General features: G+C 39.4%; 1 protein-coding gene across 6 annotated transcripts in view; it reads right to left on the bottom strand.

The window, feature by feature from the left end:
* The window catches only part of LOC148017460 (uncharacterized), a 259,801-nt gene extending 256,969 nt beyond the window's left edge, over positions 1-2,832 (bottom strand). For 5 of the 6 annotated variants that reach the window (XM_087663480.1, XM_087663484.1, XM_087663481.1 and 2 more), the window contains exons 1-2: positions 2,466-2,832; positions 1,933-2,127 (exon numbers count right to left, since the gene is read on the bottom strand). In XM_087663480.1, the coding sequence (XP_087519606.1) occupies positions 1,933-2,127; positions 2,466-2,687 (417 nt within the window). In that variant the 5' untranslated portion in view covers positions 2,688-2,832. The remainder of the gene's footprint in view (positions 1-1,932; positions 2,128-2,465) is intronic. The other variant, XM_087663485.1, reaches the window with a different exon arrangement.
* Positions 2,833-17,566: the final 14,734 nt, after the last annotated feature.

Raw genomic sequence — 17,566 nt, 5'->3', positions numbered from 1 at the left:
AGAGAGAGGAGAAAAAATTTGGAAATAGAGAGGGAAAATAGGAGAGAAAAAGAGGAGAAATGGATTCTTGACGGCAACTTTGCTTGCCGCTTTGTGGCAGTGAAGTTGTCGTAAAGCCGCCTAACATTCACATCCACGATAGTTTCTATTAAATGACCAACTAACATATGCCATGCTAGCTATGTATGTATGTATGTGCACACATTAGCACAATTGTGTAATCCTAGAGGAGATATGGTGAAAGAAATTTATGTGCTTCTAATAGTGTACCTAGATCTAGGTTGCAATGACTAGAAGATTTGACATGGGCCTACTTCACTATGAAATACCTAAGCTTGTGGGAGACTACAAATGAAAATATTAGCTCATATAGGATTTCATTAAGAATGTTATAAAAATGAAAAATATCATTAGACTACATCATAATATTTGGACATAAGAAAAGTATTTGCAACAAATAAATCCTAAACATAGAGAAAAGAGAAATTGGCTCCACATCTCAAGTGCTTGTACTTCTACCAATTGAATAATAAACATGAAGAAAATGAAGAGAGAGAACGGGGGGGGGGGGGGGGGATTGTGTGGATTATTTTCTTGTTCAAGCAAACTTATTCCTCACTAATATTATTGTACGAGACAACCCAAAACTAAGCTTAAAATAATATATCTGTGCCTATAGTTCACTCTCTTATTTCTAACATAGTGCTTTCTTAAGATTTTCTTTGCATATTTTGTACCATGGCCTTCGTCTCTTATTCCTAACACATTGGTTGTTCTTTCTCCGATTTTCTTCACATGTTTTGTACCATGGCCTTCATTAAGACAACGAATGACGGTTCACGATTTTTATTCCATGATTATTGGTATCATATATATCTAAACTCTTAGAACACACACTTTTATGCTATGCATCCACATCGGAAAGCACAAAATTGCAATTACTTGCGCTCATCTAAACACTACTCAACTTAAAAGAAGACCATGTTGCAAGGATTTAATGATAGATATCCCACCCTAACATCAGAACACCATTGGAGGGTAATAGGAAGCAATATGTGGAGAGGCGATGCTTGGCAAGTTGGCTAGTTTAGGTTGCCTTGTTTGGCTGATGTTTTGATGGCTTTCTTAGGCTACTTGCGTTGGACATGCAGCCACCCAACAACCAGACGTATCACCACGAACCGCATGGACCTTTGAATCACAACTTCTGTGGATTTTCATATATACTGGAGCTTCGTACACTGTAGATCACCCACCATCGCTCTTTCTGCATTGCCATCTTCCACATGTTTACATTTAGCCAATGTATGCCATCTTGGGCTCCCTATCGATTCTAACCTATGTTTTCGGTGTGTGGGGTAGATTACAGGAGTATCACGGCTACATATTACAAACCAGAGCAGATAACACCAGGTGATTCTGTAAATATCCTGAATGGATTTAGCATCATGATTATCAAGCTCTATGGCCAAAGCACTCGACCACTCTTTGATCACATTCACCCTGGCATCCTAATATCTTAATACCAGCTCGTCATCTCCATCAACAACCACCCAAATGTCTTGTGGAAAGCATGGGAGGAGGGGTGCCCGCAAGCTTACAGTCGGACAATATGGCATGTTGCAATAAGAACAGAAAATCATGGTGGTAGGGCACGAACACATAAAGACAGCAACCGAAACAATTCGCCGGAACACTGTGATACATTGTTTTTGTAAATGAACAGTTGCAGGTAGCAGCATTGCATTCTGGTTAATTAAATGATGAGCAAATATTGCTGGTGAACATAAATACTAGGGAGGTACTGGACACTTGTAATACTCACTTTACTGTTGCATTAACATAATTGAGTTTCTTCCAGTACACAATCTACATGCATGTATGCGACACAAGGCGACCTGGTTAGTCCAGAAAGGCAAAGGAAGAGAGTACCTGAAGAATCACTGCGATCAGCCATACTGGCCTCCATAATGCAATCTTACTGTATTCAACTCCAAAGCAGTCCCACAATAAGGCCCAAAGGGAAGGCGGAGCATTTGTCTTTGAAGCACGTTCCAGTGCTGCTCTCCAGAGGCGTTCACAGTGTTCTGTCCCTTCATCTGGATTCAAATCGTAAAGATCCTCAGCCTACACAGAAAGAAAAAAAGGCCATTATCTGCAATTGACAAGCATGCTGACGAATGATATGCATGGCGGTATTGTATTTGCGGGCATATGATGATTGTTCCATGTATATACATGTTTCAGTGTGCATGTACAAGAGTTCATAAAAACAGTACGTCGTGAGGATCGACAATATTACTGGTGACTGATGATCGAGGATTCTGACTATGAGATGATCATGATTACGTTCATAGTTGTGATTATGGTTATGCTATGAAGATTGACGGATATATTTATTAATTACGAGTGTAAGCCCGCATGGTTATGAGTATAACGGAGGATGGAGGATGACCGGTACATACTTCGATGGTCTTACGGTTGCCCAAGGCGACGAAAGCTCGGAGCCAGTGCCATGTTAAGATGCTGAAGGTGGAGGCCTTCAGCTCGGGGCTAGGGCCGCCTGTTTTCTGCTTCCGCTGTATTGCTGCGTCATGCTGGAGCGTCACATGATCGGTCTGGCTCTTAATGAGATGCTCAGGATCAGGATCAGGGCCTGCAGCTGCATGCAGTTGAGATGCAGTCATTGATAGCTATGTTGTCTGGGGCATGCAATGGCGGATTATGGAAATTTGAGACGGCTGGGCTTCTCTGCGAACATGAGCTGGAATGAGATCTATCAAGCAGAGTATTGATACCCCCAGAGAGAGAGGGAGAGAGAGAGAGTGTGTGTGTGTGTGTGCGTGTGTGTGCGCGCGCGCGTCTATCTGTGTGTGAGTTGATATACTTTGAGTCTTGAAAGACTAGACTAGAGACAGTAAGAAAGACTGGACTGGACTCTGGACGAGTCTGGAGACAGTAAACAAGTCGGCGGGCCGCTGCGCGCAGCACGACTCCAGAGAGTCTGCAGGAACCCAGCATGACTAAAAAATTGAGGTCCCACTTACGACAAAAAAAAAAAAAGTTTTCCCGGCATTAAATTATTATAGGCGTTGGTTTTGTAAGAGTGCACGCAGCACAGCCCTTCCCTTCTCACTTGGAGTAGTGCTGCCCACATGGGCCTTCTTTTTGTGGAACTCCTGTGAATAACCTAATGTGCCACCCACCTCTTGGTCACCACACAATCTTCCACGTTCGCATAACGTAAAGAAAAAAGAAGAGCCATGACTCGTTCCCCATAAGAGGCCATGTGTTATCTATTGTGTGATTAATAAATGGAAATGAGATTTTTGTCTCCTATGGGCACTCGTTAAAAAAAACACCAAATGGTTGGCACATGGCATGCACCAAACAAATCCTTATCAACTGGAGCAAGTGCATTGAAGCTATTACCGAGGAGGCTAAAAGGTATGGAAGGGAACAAGCTAGGGCTAGGAGAAATATGCATACGGACAACCAATACTTTAAGTAGCATATTATGTCTGCTCTTAGCCTTAGCCCTTCTAATGTGTATCTTCATTAGCTTCTAAAAGGAGTGGAGCTTTTCATTGACAATCTGCAAAAGTATCAAGCTGAAGCTGCGAAAGTTCAGCTAAAATGAGTATGGCATTTGGAGGGTGATGCACCTAAAAGTCTCTTCTTTAAAACACTCCAAATGAAAAAAGCTAGGGAGACCATTTCCATGATTGAAGATGGAGAGAGAAAATTTTACAAAGATCACGAATCCATTGCCAAAGTGATGACTAATCACCTTGTTTTTCAATAGTTGGTACAACCCCCTACATGTTGCTAATTAAAAGCCAAATTTACAACCTTCTTGGAGCCAAGTCAAAGCTGAGAGAGGCCCTGCCACTTGCAAGGCCTTTCTCCAAATATGAACTTGGGTTTTTGGTGAAGAAGATGAAGAGGGGTAATAGATGGCATCTTGGTCAAAGTATACCACACACTTTGGGACACGTGTGCTGAAGATCTTGTCAGGTTCCTCAATCAAGTAAGCAGGGATGGCAGCTTCCCTAAGGAGACCAACATTAAGCTCATCAAACTCATCCCTAAATCTTTGGATAGAGCCAAGCTAAATGCTTGGAGACTACTCACAATGCTCAATGTTGCATATAAGATTATGGTTAAGGCTTTAGCCCTTACGATTAAGTCCCTCCTAGGGCAACTTATTCACCCCCAACAATACAACTTTATCCATGGTAGGAGAATTCATGATGCAATTCTCAACTTAATATTTTCAAATGAATTTTCTATGTCTTGCCAATTAGTTTATCTGCTCATCACCATGGACTTCAAGAAAGTGTATGATAGAATTAGTTGGGATTTCATCCTTAAATTTATGATAGCTATGGGCTTTGGCCCCACACTTTGCGAGCATGACTCAGATGCACTTCTCCAATGTTGTTGTTTGTCATCCAAGTGAAAGGGGCTTGTTCTAACCCCTTCATGGTCAAGAGGTTTATTAGGAAAGGTTGCCTCATTGTCCCCCTCCTCTTTGCAATCATCACTGACCCTCTCTTGAGATGCCTTGTCCTAAAGGCCCAACAGGAATTGATTAAAGGGCTCCGTATCCCTAGAGGTAGATAGTTTGTTGCCCAATTATTTGCTAATGACAACTCCAACATGGTTAAGCTTGAAAGGCAATCAGTCCTAGAGGTGATGGCTATCTATGAGGACTTATGCAAACTCTCGAGCTCTACAATTATCGCGCCCAAAATTGAACTAGTCTTCTTGGGATTTTCCAAAATTCCCCAATGGGTCGCACAGTTGGAGTTCCATACCATCCCCATGGGCAAGTGTTCAAGTACCTAGGCTGCCCTCTTGGGGTGGGAATCTCAATGAAACAATGAGTGGTGGGCTGGCTCCAAAGCAAGGTCAGGGTCAAGGTTGACAAATGGAAAGGGACACCTGCAAGTTGGCTTGGCAAGAGAGTGATTATTAAGATGATGCTTGCATGGCTCTCCCAATGTAAGCTTAGAGGCTTGCCAAGGGGACCCACTGGTTGGATGGATCCCATCCTCTTAGGACAAAAGTGACCCAATGTGAGTTAGCACATCAAATAGTCAAGATTTGGAAGAATGTTGTGGGAGAAGCAAAATGGGATGGTGCCCAAGATATACGAGGGGATTCCTCCCTAATGAAAGTCATTTGGACTTTCCACTTTGGCTTTGACCCCCCATACATCCCAGTGGATGAAAAACCCAACTTCTGCAAAAGCATGGTTGTCAAAGGTATCTTAAGATGGAAGGATATTTGGGATATAAAGAGCTTGTCCCTAAAAGATCTTGTGATCACCAAAAATGCCTTCAATCTCAATGAGGGTGAAGCACAATTTTTGCAAATAATGTTGAGCAAGGTCAAACCCACCTAGCCTACTTCATCAACAATAAGCAATGCCAACCCCACCAAATTCCTTAAGGCACCAAGTGTTGAGAGATCGAGCTCCACTCGTGATATGCTAGGGTGACCGTTGTGCACTTATGTCATCGACTTGTCAGTTGATTGCAGATGCGGTTGGTACACCGCCCATGAATAATAGCTAGATGACAGCTATCCTTATCTACTCTAGTTCGTGGCTCAGTTAGTATGTCACCTTAGTTATTTGAGTTTGGTTTGAGACCCATATATAGGGTTCTTCTATTTCTTTGTATGAGAGTTCTTTTTGGCTTACACAACTAAGAAGAGGAAAATTGTTTTCAGCCTCCACCTCTCTGTGTATTCCCCCATTGTGCAAGCAAGAAAGCTACAAGTGAGACTCCTTCCTTCTCTCCCACAATCTTGACATGGTATCAGAGCCTTGTTCGTGGTAAGGAGCTCAAGAAAGCAAGCCAAGCTCGCGGTGTTCTAGTAAGAGGAGCAGTGTTGCTTTCATTTTCTGTTTTGGGAGCAGATCTCTACAGGTAGCACAGCCGGAAATTGCAAGAGTGCATTGTCTCAGGTTGAGACGCCTTTCGCGGTGAAGCAAGAGGGCAGTGCACTCTTGCAGTTTTTTTGATTTGAGGCCATTTCGGGGCCTGTTTTGGAGGCAGAATTTTTCTGCACGCACTTAGGAAAAGGCCCTGTTTTATGCTGTGCGACCACTGTTCTACAAGTCGGTGAAAAGTTACTGTAGAAATTGCATCGTATGCTTGTGTGCAGAGACATTGGGAGTTACAGAATCATCCTTGTTGCCTGTTGATACAAAATCGTCACTAGGAAGTGATTGTGTGGTCAAATACCACTTTCCTCAGTTTTGCAGATTAGCCCTTGTGAGGCTGAAGCTGTGTTCTTTGCAGTGACAGAACTTTTTGCAGTGTTCTGTAATGGCGTCTAATTCTCTCTCACAGATTGTCACTGAAAAGCTTGACAAGAACAACTTCCAAGCATGGAAGTTTAGAATGACGAATTTCCTTATGGGAAAAGGATATTGGGAATTTGATGCAGGAAATGAAGAAGAACCAGTTCTTCCTGATGTTCCCAATCAACAGCAAATGCAGGCATTTAAAGCATGGCATGAGAGAGCCAGGAAAGTTATGTACTGGCTGTCTATCAGTATTTCAGACTCTATGATTGTGCATATTCAGGATGCAAGTACGCCAAAGGAGGCATGGGATACTTTGTCAAAAATGTATAGCACAAATACTCAAGCCAGGAAAATGCAGCTTAAGCAAGAGTTGCATAATGTGCAAAGAGAAAATATGAGCATCAATGACTACCACATGAAGGTGAAGAAGATTGTAGATGCACTTGCTTCCATTGGGTCACCAGTGGAAGATGATGATTTAGTTTCTGTGACCTTAAATGGTCTAGGAAAGGATTATGCACAGTTTCGAACATCCATTTCTGTCCGTGAAAGATTTCCTAATTTTGAGGAGTTGATTGCTCTTCTAATTTCTGAGGAGCAGAGAAATGGTGGTGCATCTTCTTTAGGAGGAACTTCAAAAGAAGCTATCTTCTACTCAAATGCTGGAAGAGGTAGAGGCAGAGGTAGAGGAGGCCGAATTGGAGGCCATGGTAGAAATCAGAATATGTAGGAAACTCAAGAAAACCAGTCCTATGGAGGAGGACGTGGTAACTCTAGAGGCAGGGGGAGCCAAAGAGGTCGTGGTGGATGGCAAAGAGGGCAAAATACAAACAGCAATGTTGAATGCTACGACTGTGGTAAAATGGGTCATATGGCTAAAGACTGCTATAAAAAGCAGAATGACATCATGAATGAAAAACTGCAACAAGAAAATTATGCATCTTCTAGTAGACAGGGTGATGACAGAAATGAGCATTTGTTTATGGTGCAGCACATGAACAATTCTGTGACAAGTGCAGAAGAAAGCAACGATGTATGGTATGTTGACTCAGGTGCATCAAACCACATGACACGTCATGCAGAATGGATGGAGGATGCAAGGAAAATGGAAAAACCAGGATTTGTGGAGACTGGTGATGATACTGCACATCCTATTGTGCAGATTGGAAAAATTCCCTTGTCTATGCAGGATGGGAAAAAGAAATACCTGTCCGATGTATTTCATGTCCCGAATATCGCTAAGAATCTGGTTTCTGTTGGTCAAATGGTTGAGCAGGGCTTGCAGGTCAGATTTAATCCTCATGGATGCTTTGTTGAGGATATGAAAAATAAAGGTTGCTTGATAGCAAAAGGAAAGAAGAAGGGCAGAATGTTTATGTTGGATGCAGACATGTCTGAATTGAGTGCAGCAATGTTTGCACATGGGACCGGCGTAGTTACAGATATTGATATCTGGCATAAACGCATTGGTCATGTTAATGTACAATGACTTAAATCAATGTAGGCCCAAAACATTGTTGCAGGATTGCCTAGATTCAAGGTTGCAGAAATGCATAAGGTATGTGAAGCCTGTCAGTTTAGAAAACAGGCAAGGAAACCATTTCCTAGACATGTTCAAGAGAGTAAGAAGCCATTGGAATTAATCCACTCTGATGTCTAGACTACTAAAGCTACATCTTTTGGAGGCTTTCATTATTTTGTCACTTTTATTGATGACTATAGCAGAAAAGTTTGGGTGTATTTTATGAAAAAGAAAAGTGAAGTTTTTGGGCATTTCAAAACTCTTAAAGCTATGGTTGAAAAAGAAACAAGCCTGCAAATAAAATGCCTAAGGTCAGATGGAGGGGGAGAGTACCTCTCAAATGAGTTTGCAAGGTTCTTGCAGGAGCATGGCATAAAGCAGAAATATTCATGCAGTCATACCCCACAGCAAAATGGAATTGCAGAAAGAAAAAACAGGCATATTGGAGAGGTATCTCGTGCCATGCTCAATGAAAAAGACATGTCAGATTTTTATTGGGCTGAAGCAGTTGCTACAACAGTCTACATAATGAACAGGACTCCCACTGCAGCAATACATGGAATGACTCCAGAGAAGAGGTATACTGGTAGGAAACCAGATATTTCTCATTTGAAAATCTTTGGTTGCATTGCCTATGTTCATGTGCCAGATGAGTTGAGATCCAAGTTGGATCCAAAAGCTCAGTGAGCAGAGATGTTGTTTTTTATGAGATGAGTAGCTGGTATAAACCAGTAAATGTGATTGATGATGTAGATGCACAAAATGGTAATGCTGCACAGAATTCACAGCAGCAGTCACAAAATATTAGTGGACCTGGAGTGTCCTCTAGCAGTGGTTCACATTCTTCGCCATGGACAGGCAGATTGAGATTAGGAGAATCTTCTCAAAGCAATACAGATAGTGGTATGTAGGTTTCACGAAAAGGAAAAGAGAAGGTAGATCAGCCCATGTTTGATGTGAATGCAAGTCACTCTTATGTGGATGGTGAATCCAGTGGCTCAGAATAGAGCATTGATGATGAGTTGGGTATCCCCTCTATTGTTACACCTGGAGTACAGAAGACCAGGGATGTTTTGAGAGCACCTGAAAGTGACCCTACTTTGCGTAGGTCTACCAGAGCTAGGTATCCTGTGGATAGGCTGAAATATGATGAATTTACAGCCATCCACTATGCATATATTTCTTGGGCATTGAGGTGATTAGATCACCAAGTGGGATACAGCTCTTGCAGAGGCAGTATGGATTGGACATGCTGTCCAAATATGGGATGACAGGCTATAAGCCTATTTCAGTTCCTTTGGAGCAAAATGTGAAGCTGAGCGCAGATGCAGTTGAGCTTCTGGAAGACCCTACTATGTACAGACGCATAGTAGGAAGTTTGATTTATATGACTATTACCAGACCAGATTTGAGCTATGATGTTGGATTGGTAAGTCAGTTTATGCAGGCTCCAAGGAAATCGCATTTGGATGCGGCTAGATGCATACTCAGGTATGTGAAGTCCACATTGCAGTATGGACTATTTTATGAGACTGGGGTTCAGATACAGTTGCATGGATACACTGATGCTGATTGGGCTGGTAGTATTTCTGATAGACGATCTACCAGTGGGTATGTGTTCTCTTTTGGGAGTGCTGCAGTCACTTGGAGCAGCAAGAAACATCCTACAGTTGCCTTGTCGAGCACAGAGACTGAGTACAGGGGTGCAACAATGGCTGCATGTGAGGTAGCTTGGTTGCACAAGCTACTTTATGATATGCATCAGTCTACAGATGGGCCAGTTGTCATTTATTGTGACAACATGAGTAGTATACACTTGGCAAATAACCCAGTCTATCATGCTAGAACAAAGCACATTGAGGTGCATTATCACTATGTGCAGGATAGGGTTTAACTAGGTCTTATTGATCTAGTTTATGTCAGCACAGAGGATCAGGTAGTTGACATATTCACAAAGGCATTGGGCGCAGAGAAGCTACGCAAGTTCAGAGACCTGCTTGGTGTGCAGGAATTGGGATTGAGCTCGAGGGGGAATGTTTAGAGATCGAGCTCCACTCGTGATATGCCAGGGTGACCGTTGTGCATTTATGTCACTGACTTGTCAGTTGATTGCAGATGCGGTTGGTACACCACCCATGAATAATAGCTAGATGACAGCTATCCTTATCTACTCTAGTTCGTGGCTCAGTTAGTATGCCACCTTAGTTATTTGAGTTTGGTTTGAGACCCATATATAGGTTCTTCTATATATATAGGGTTCTTCTATTTCTTTGTATGAGAGTTCTTTTTGGCTTACACAACTAAGAAGAGGAAAACAGTTTTCAGCCTCCACCTCTGTGTGTATTCCCCCATTGTGCAAGCAAGAAAGCTACAAGTGAGACTCCTTCCTTCTCTCCCACAATCTTGACACCAAGTGGTAAGCTTCTTTGGATTCCTAAAAAGCCTAAAAACACTAGGCGGCAGTCAAAGCAGCACTTTGTAAAAGTTGCTACATAATACTGGAGAAGATTACACCCAAGCGTAAGAGTCAAAACCTAGGAGAAGAGGGTCTGGAGAGCCACCCATTCTAGGAAGCTTAATTTTTTGCTTTGGAGTGTTTTCATGAAAACTCTCTACTAAAGGAGAAGCTAAACAAGGTCTTTGTAACATCCCCCCTTTATGTTTTTTGCAAAAGGGAACTTGAGTCTATTCAACATCTCTTTTGGGAATGGATTGAAGTACATGGGCTCTGGAGAAAACTTCAAAATTGGGCAAGAAAGACCAGGTTGATGACAAAGTCAATTGCAAGACTTCACCCTTTGGGGACAAAGGAGCAATGAATGAAGAATCTATGAAGCTAGACTAGAACATTGCCATAGATATTTTGATCAATGCTCTATGGTATGGAAGGAATGACAAGGCCTTTTGGTAGACCCTCCTAGACTTGCTCCCTCTTAGACAAGTGGATGGTTATTAGAGTAGATGTTCTAGAATTTTGTAAAACCTTTATTAGGAAAGAAAAAGTCTTCAAGGTTTTCTCTTTTGTCTTGAAAAGAGTCTGAGTGGATCCACAAACCCCCCCCCCCCCCTCCCCCTATGAAAATGCCATCTATTGGCACATTTTGGCATATTGTACATATTTCAGCTTTTAGAATAATCTACTTAATCATGTTATTTAAAAAAAAGAGTTAAGTTCCTTTCACCTTAACTCATAAATAGAGTAAAAGGGCCAACAGAGTGTCATCTAAAAATCCTCTATTATGACTTTTTTTCAAGTAGTTCAATAAATAGTTTTTAGAAGTGAAACTATTCACGTCATATGGAGCTCAAAGGAAAAACATTAGGGCATTTTGATATTTTTGTCAAGTAGCCCTAGTTATGAATGAAGGGTTCATAAACGAATGACAATGCTGGGCCAACAGAGTGACACTCAAAGATGCATTGGGTTAATATTTTACAAACTCCAAAATATTAAAAAATTTACGTGGCTCAATTGTTTGACCCACATTAAGCTCTTATGTAATTTAACAAAAAGTATAGCATAATACTAAGTGATTAAAAGAGCTACATTTTTTTTGCAAAATTGTCACTCAATTGGAGTGGGGTGTGTTTCCTTTTTGGGGAGCATTACTTTATTGGCCCCTTTACCCTAGTGTGTAGAAGGTAATATACAACTTGCACACACGAGGGCTCAAATAAATAAGAGGCTCTTACCACACTATGTTTGGGAACATTATTTTGTTCGAAACAATGAATTGATATCCTTTCCAAGTAGGGTTACAGGTTTCCTAAAATTCAAGAAATGCAATTTCTTTTCAAAAACTTTTACAAATATGCATGAAAAAGTTCTAATATTATTGTGGCTATTTGGGCTTCAACATGTTAAAATGCCAACCAAGCATGCTAAAGAAGAGCATTCAATCGATTAAAGTGAAGACTTATGGCCTACATCTCTTCATGATTGAAACAACTAGCTATGGGAAAGGTAGAATAAAATGATGGTTGTCCCTTTCCACATAGTTTGTTCAGTTTAACATGCCATTCTCAAAAGCAATGCCGAAAGACCCTCTAACTATGGTCGACTCTCAAAGATACCATAGTAAGGAAAGAGGCACAAGTTTGCACACATGGAATCAATCCAACTAATATGAATCTAACCAAGTAACATAAATTTAATACTGCAATTCAATCTTCACAAATCAAGAAGGTGGACACTTGCTTACTTTGTGTAAATAAACAATCATACACATAACTTTCCCATGGTTTTAGAAAAATGGTTTATTTTAAACAACATAATATTCCACTAGCACATCATACACAACTTGAGATGGCAAGCTCAACATGTACGGATATTGATGATGGACCACCTAGCTAGATGGGCCGGCCGCACATTTATACTTAGCATATGGGTGGTCATTATGATCCTCACATGGTTACTAACTTATCACGTATTATATTAAGCGTGTTGCACCTACCTAAAGCTGGCATAGTTATAGCACAAGTCGATTAGTATAGTCACTTGTGTACAATTTGACTTAGCAAGCCACTTTATTTTATGTTGTATCTTATCTATATTTTGTGTACATTATATTGTGTGTTCAAGAAGAAGAAAAAACCAACAAAAAAATATTTTGGTCTCCATCTCTTTTCTTATGTTCTTGAGTCAGCTTCCTTTTGTGTGTATGGTGTGTGTTTGGTGCAGTAGCTCAAGGAAGTGCCCCCCACCACGTGATTCTTGACATGGTATCAGAGTGGCACCACTAAGAGATGCTAGTTTTGAAGGCTGAAGTGAAGTAGAAGAAGAAAGAATTCGAGTAAACAAGCAATTGGTAAGAAGATATTCCATTCTTTCACTCTCTCTCTTGGATAGTACTTGTGGAGGTACCAAGAGCAGAGCATAGCAAAAATCTCAATTTTTTGTGAGATATGATATGCAACTAGAGCACTTTGTATTTTTCTTGTGGCGTTCTGCTACTTTTTTGGGCATTTAAGGCCGTTTTGGGCCCCATTTTATAGCCACAAGTTTGCGGATAATAGTTTCAAGGTATATTGCAATTTCGGTCATGTCAACCGAAAGTGGGTGCATAGGTTGTAGATTTCAAATTTGTAATTTTTGAGGTCTTTGCTAGGAAGAAAACATAAGTTTTATCTACAAGCAAGTTGTAGATTACATGTACTGTTAAGTAATCATTGAAAAAGATTGCTTGGTGTATTATTGTGCACTTGCTGTTAAAGGTTGTAGAAGACTTGCTTGCTGTTTTGTATCATTTTTGTGATAATGGTAGAGAGCAGTGGAAATCCCATCATTGAGAAGCTAGACAAGAACAACTACCCATCACGAAAGTTCCATGTAAAGAACTTTCTTATTGGAAAGGGCCTTTATGAGTTTGTTTTAGGTGAAGAAATGTAGCCAAACTTGAGTAACCTTGCAATTGCAAATGAATTTAAGGCATGGAAAGAATAGAATACAAAGGACAAAAAGGTGATGTATTAGCTATATATAGTCATTAATAATACTATGCTTGGACTTATCAGAAATGTAGAAACTTCATTGTAGCTTGAACAAAATTTTAGAATATTTTTTTAGTAAATACAAAGGCACAAAAGGTTCAACTCAAGCAAGACTTGAATATCTTGAAGAAAGAGAAAATGTTTGTCAATGAGTATGCTTTGAAAGTGAGGAGCATTGCATATGCTTTAGAAGAAATTGATGTAATACTTGATGATGATGATTTGGCTTCATCTACTTTAGATAGCCTTAATAATGAGAAGGCAAGGAAATCATTTTTCACTTCTGTATATGTATGAAAGCCAGTTGGTCTCTCTCATGATTACTGAAGAGATCAATATACAGGGTGACTCATTTCAAAGAAATAGTGAACATGTCTAAGCATTTTACTTAAGTTCAAGAAGAGGAAGTGGTCAATCCTCTTGGAGAGATTGTGGTATGGGATGTATTGGTGCTAACTAGCAAAACAAGATAATTCAACAATTTGGTAAAATGTAGGTCTCAAAAGGTCGTGAAAACTTTAGAGGCAGGGGGAGTTGTAGAGGAAGAGGTGGATGGTAGAACAAAGGTTTTGGAAATTTTGCTATTGTTTGCTATTATTGTGGCAAAACAAGTCATATTGCAGTCCATTGTTATGGTAAGAAGGATGATATCCACAGTGGTAAATTGTCGCAAGGAAACTATGTATCATCTTCACAACAGAATGAATAAAAAATGAATGTTTGTTTGTTATGCAGGATATGATGAATACTGTTATATTAAAGGGGACACATGATGATATATGGTATGTTGATTTAGGTGCATCTAATCATATGACCGATCATGTTGAATGGTTTGGAGAGATGCAAAACTTATAAAATCCAGGTTATATGCAGATGGATAATGATCCATGCCACCCAATTTCACACATTAGAAAGGTTCCCTTATTCTTGCATGATAATGGCTAGACAAAGAGTTTATTAGATGTATTATCAATCACAAATACTTTAGCATCTGTTGGCCAAATGTTAGAGCAAGGATTGTAGGTTCAATTTAATGCAAAATGTTGTTTTATAGAAGACTTTAATGATAAGTGTAGGTTGGTTGCAAAAGGAAGTAGAGTTGCCTGCATATTCACTTTAGATGTTGGAATTCTTACAATGAATGTTGCTATGTATGCTAAAGGAAAAGGAGTGGTTGCACATATTGAAATATAGCATAAAATATTAGACATGAAAATGTGCAAAGATTGAAATTAATAAAATCCAAAGAATTTGACTACAAGGTTGCCTGCTTTTAAAGTTGCAGAATTTCATAAAGTATGTAAAGTATGCCATCTTAGTAATCAAGCAAGACACCCTTTTTTACATGATAGAGATGTGAGTAAAAACATACTTCATGTTCTACATATAGATGTTTGGGAACCTACAAAGAATATATCTTTTGGTGGCAGCAAATATTTTGTTACATTCATTGACGATTGTTCAAGGAAGTTGTGATATTTCATGAAGGAAAAGAGTGATTTATTAGAGCACTTCAAAACTTCCAAGGCTACGGTTGAAACAAAAACAAGCTTGAAATTTAACTACTAGAGATTAGATGTAGGGGAAGAGTACCTCTCTAATGAGTTTAGTGATTTCTTGAGGTCTCATGGGATAAAGAGACAATTTACTTGCATGTATATCCCACAACAAAATGGGGTTGTAGAAATAAAAAATATGCGTATTGCAGAAGTTACATGGGCATTGATGGCTGAAAAGAATATGCAAAAACATTTCTGGTCTAAAGTTGTTCATACTATTGTCTATATTATGATCAGAACTCCCATAGTTGCAATTCATGGGATGATTACTAAATAATGCTTTATGGGCGAGAAGCCTGATGTATCACACTTGAAAGTGTTTGACTATATTGCATCTTTCATGTGCCAGATGAGCTACAAAAGAAGCTTGATTCAAAGGTTGAAAATTGTATTTTTATTGGATACTCTCTAGATTAGAAATGGTATCATTGTTATAACCCTGTCACACAAGTGAGTTCAGAGTGAGCAGGGATGCTATAATTTATGAGATGAGTGGTTGGTATACATCTATTGGTAATGCATTAGATGATGATGATGATCACAATAGTTATGTACAGAAATAAAAGAAAGAATTATGGAGCATTAGTGGACTAAAAATATCATATGGTACTACATCTACAGTTTGCCCTTGGTTTGGGAGACTAAGGAGTAGCCCCACATCTTCAAGTGGATCTATAAGTGTTGCAAGTAAAGAGACAAAGAAAATAAGAAAGTGTTGGATGCTAATAATGCATCTACTAGTCATTTGGGATTCAATGGAGATTTTGGTGATTCAAAGAGCTTGGATGATAAGCTTGGTATTCCTTTAATCAAGACCCCAGGTGACTTAGTGGGCCATTTTCCTTTATGCTATATCCTATCTATACTTTATGTACATTGTATTGTGTGTGAATAAGAAGAAGAAACCAACAAGAAAAAATTTGACCTCCATCTCTCTTGTTTTGCTCTTGAGTGAGCTTCCTCTTGTGCGTATGGTTTCTGTTTGGCATAGTAGCTCAAGCAAGTCCCCCCACTACACGATTCTTGACACAACCATGGTAGATCATTTAAATCTCATGTGTGTAAACCTTCAAGGGAGGATTTCACAATGGAGAGAAGAAAGGTGTTAAAATTTCCACCCTTCAATAGAAGAGTTACAACTAAAAAAATTTCAAGGCTACCCTTCATAAGTTATATAAACAAGTGTTAGATTTTCTTCTAAACAAGTCAATATAGGATCACCCTTTAAAAACTTAAGGGCTTTTTAGTATGGCCTCATTTTTATACTCTTTAGGGTATGCCCATTTAATAATGTTCTTTTGGATGAAGCTATAAACTTTAAATTAAAACAAGGAGTGATAAATGAAAAGATTATCATAAAGTCTACTTATTTTTTGTCACATTAAAAATAATATATAAATATATAAGTACATAAAAATGTATTGACTATACTTAGAGTAAAAAATAGATTACTTTTATGGAAGTAAAGATTCCCAACTTAAAAACCCTCACTTGAGAAATACATTTCAACAAAAAAGGATGCAATAAAAAAAGAAATAATAAAATAGGCATTCTACTCTCTCACTATATAACATATTGATTAACAATGTGATAAAATCATAAAGGACTTGCCCTATTTCTTATAATGAGTGTGCCATCCCTTTCATTAAGATTTGAGGTCCTCGTTCTACTTGTGATAAGAGAGACTCAAGACAAAAACTTGGTAATAAAATTAAGAATCATGGCACACATGCCCATGAACTTGCACATGCCCATCTCTTTATATCTCAACCACATCCACACGAAGGTAAGCACAACTCAACCCTATAGCATGGATGACTCCAAGAAAAAGGAGAGATAATAAGAGAGAGAGAGAGAGAGAGAGAGAGAGAGAGAGAGCTTGCACAAAGCAGCTTCTCAAGCTTATTATCCATGCTAGCATCAATTCCTCGAGTGATGGGAGTGCCTCAAAACTTGAAGGTACTTTCTTGGATAGCAATAGTTCTAAAGAGTAACTACATATAATATAGGCTAAATCCCCATTCTTTCAAATTTTACTATATGGCATTGCACATGTAAAATTTACATAAATATATTGACTCTTACAAGTGGCTAAATAGAATAAAACAAGGATGCACAAGCATGTTTGAGCACATTGGCATTTTGTTATTTGCATTCTTTTCTAAAAGTAGGCCTCTTAAGTCAAGCTAAGTAAGGTTAAATTTTCAAAGAAGAATCACCTTGTCACTATATCATTGTACATGGCAAACCACAAAATACACTCAAAGCTCCCCAAACATTGAATTTTTCCTTTTTCATTTTGATCATTTCTCCAAAAATTCTCTCAAAGAAGGCTACTTCATTCAAAAGTTTGGCACTAAAAATAATACCCTTACCTATTAAAATAACATACACTCCTCTCTCTGTGTTGGCAAGTCCACATGGCACCTCTTAACACACACACACACACACACACACACACTCACTCACTCACTCACTCACTCACTCACTCTCTCACTCTCTCACTCACACACACACACACACACACACACTCTCTCTCTCTCTCTCTCTCTACTAGCAAGTGCACATGGCACCTTTTAGAGTGCATGCACATGCACATACTCTGTGTGTGCGTCTATGTGTGTGTGGTGCCATAGAGTTGTAACACATAGTAGGGTAGTTTTGGTGTCATAT

Source organism: Lygodium microphyllum, chromosome 22, assembly GCF_053477565.2.
Source record: "Lygodium microphyllum isolate KBCC chromosome 22, Lygodium_microphyllum_v1.1.10, whole genome shotgun sequence".
Classification (NCBI taxonomy): Eukaryota; Viridiplantae; Streptophyta; class Polypodiopsida; order Schizaeales; family Lygodiaceae; genus Lygodium; species Lygodium microphyllum.
The sequence above is the reverse complement of the archived record's forward strand: the minus strand, read 5'-3'. Positions and strand labels throughout refer to the sequence as shown.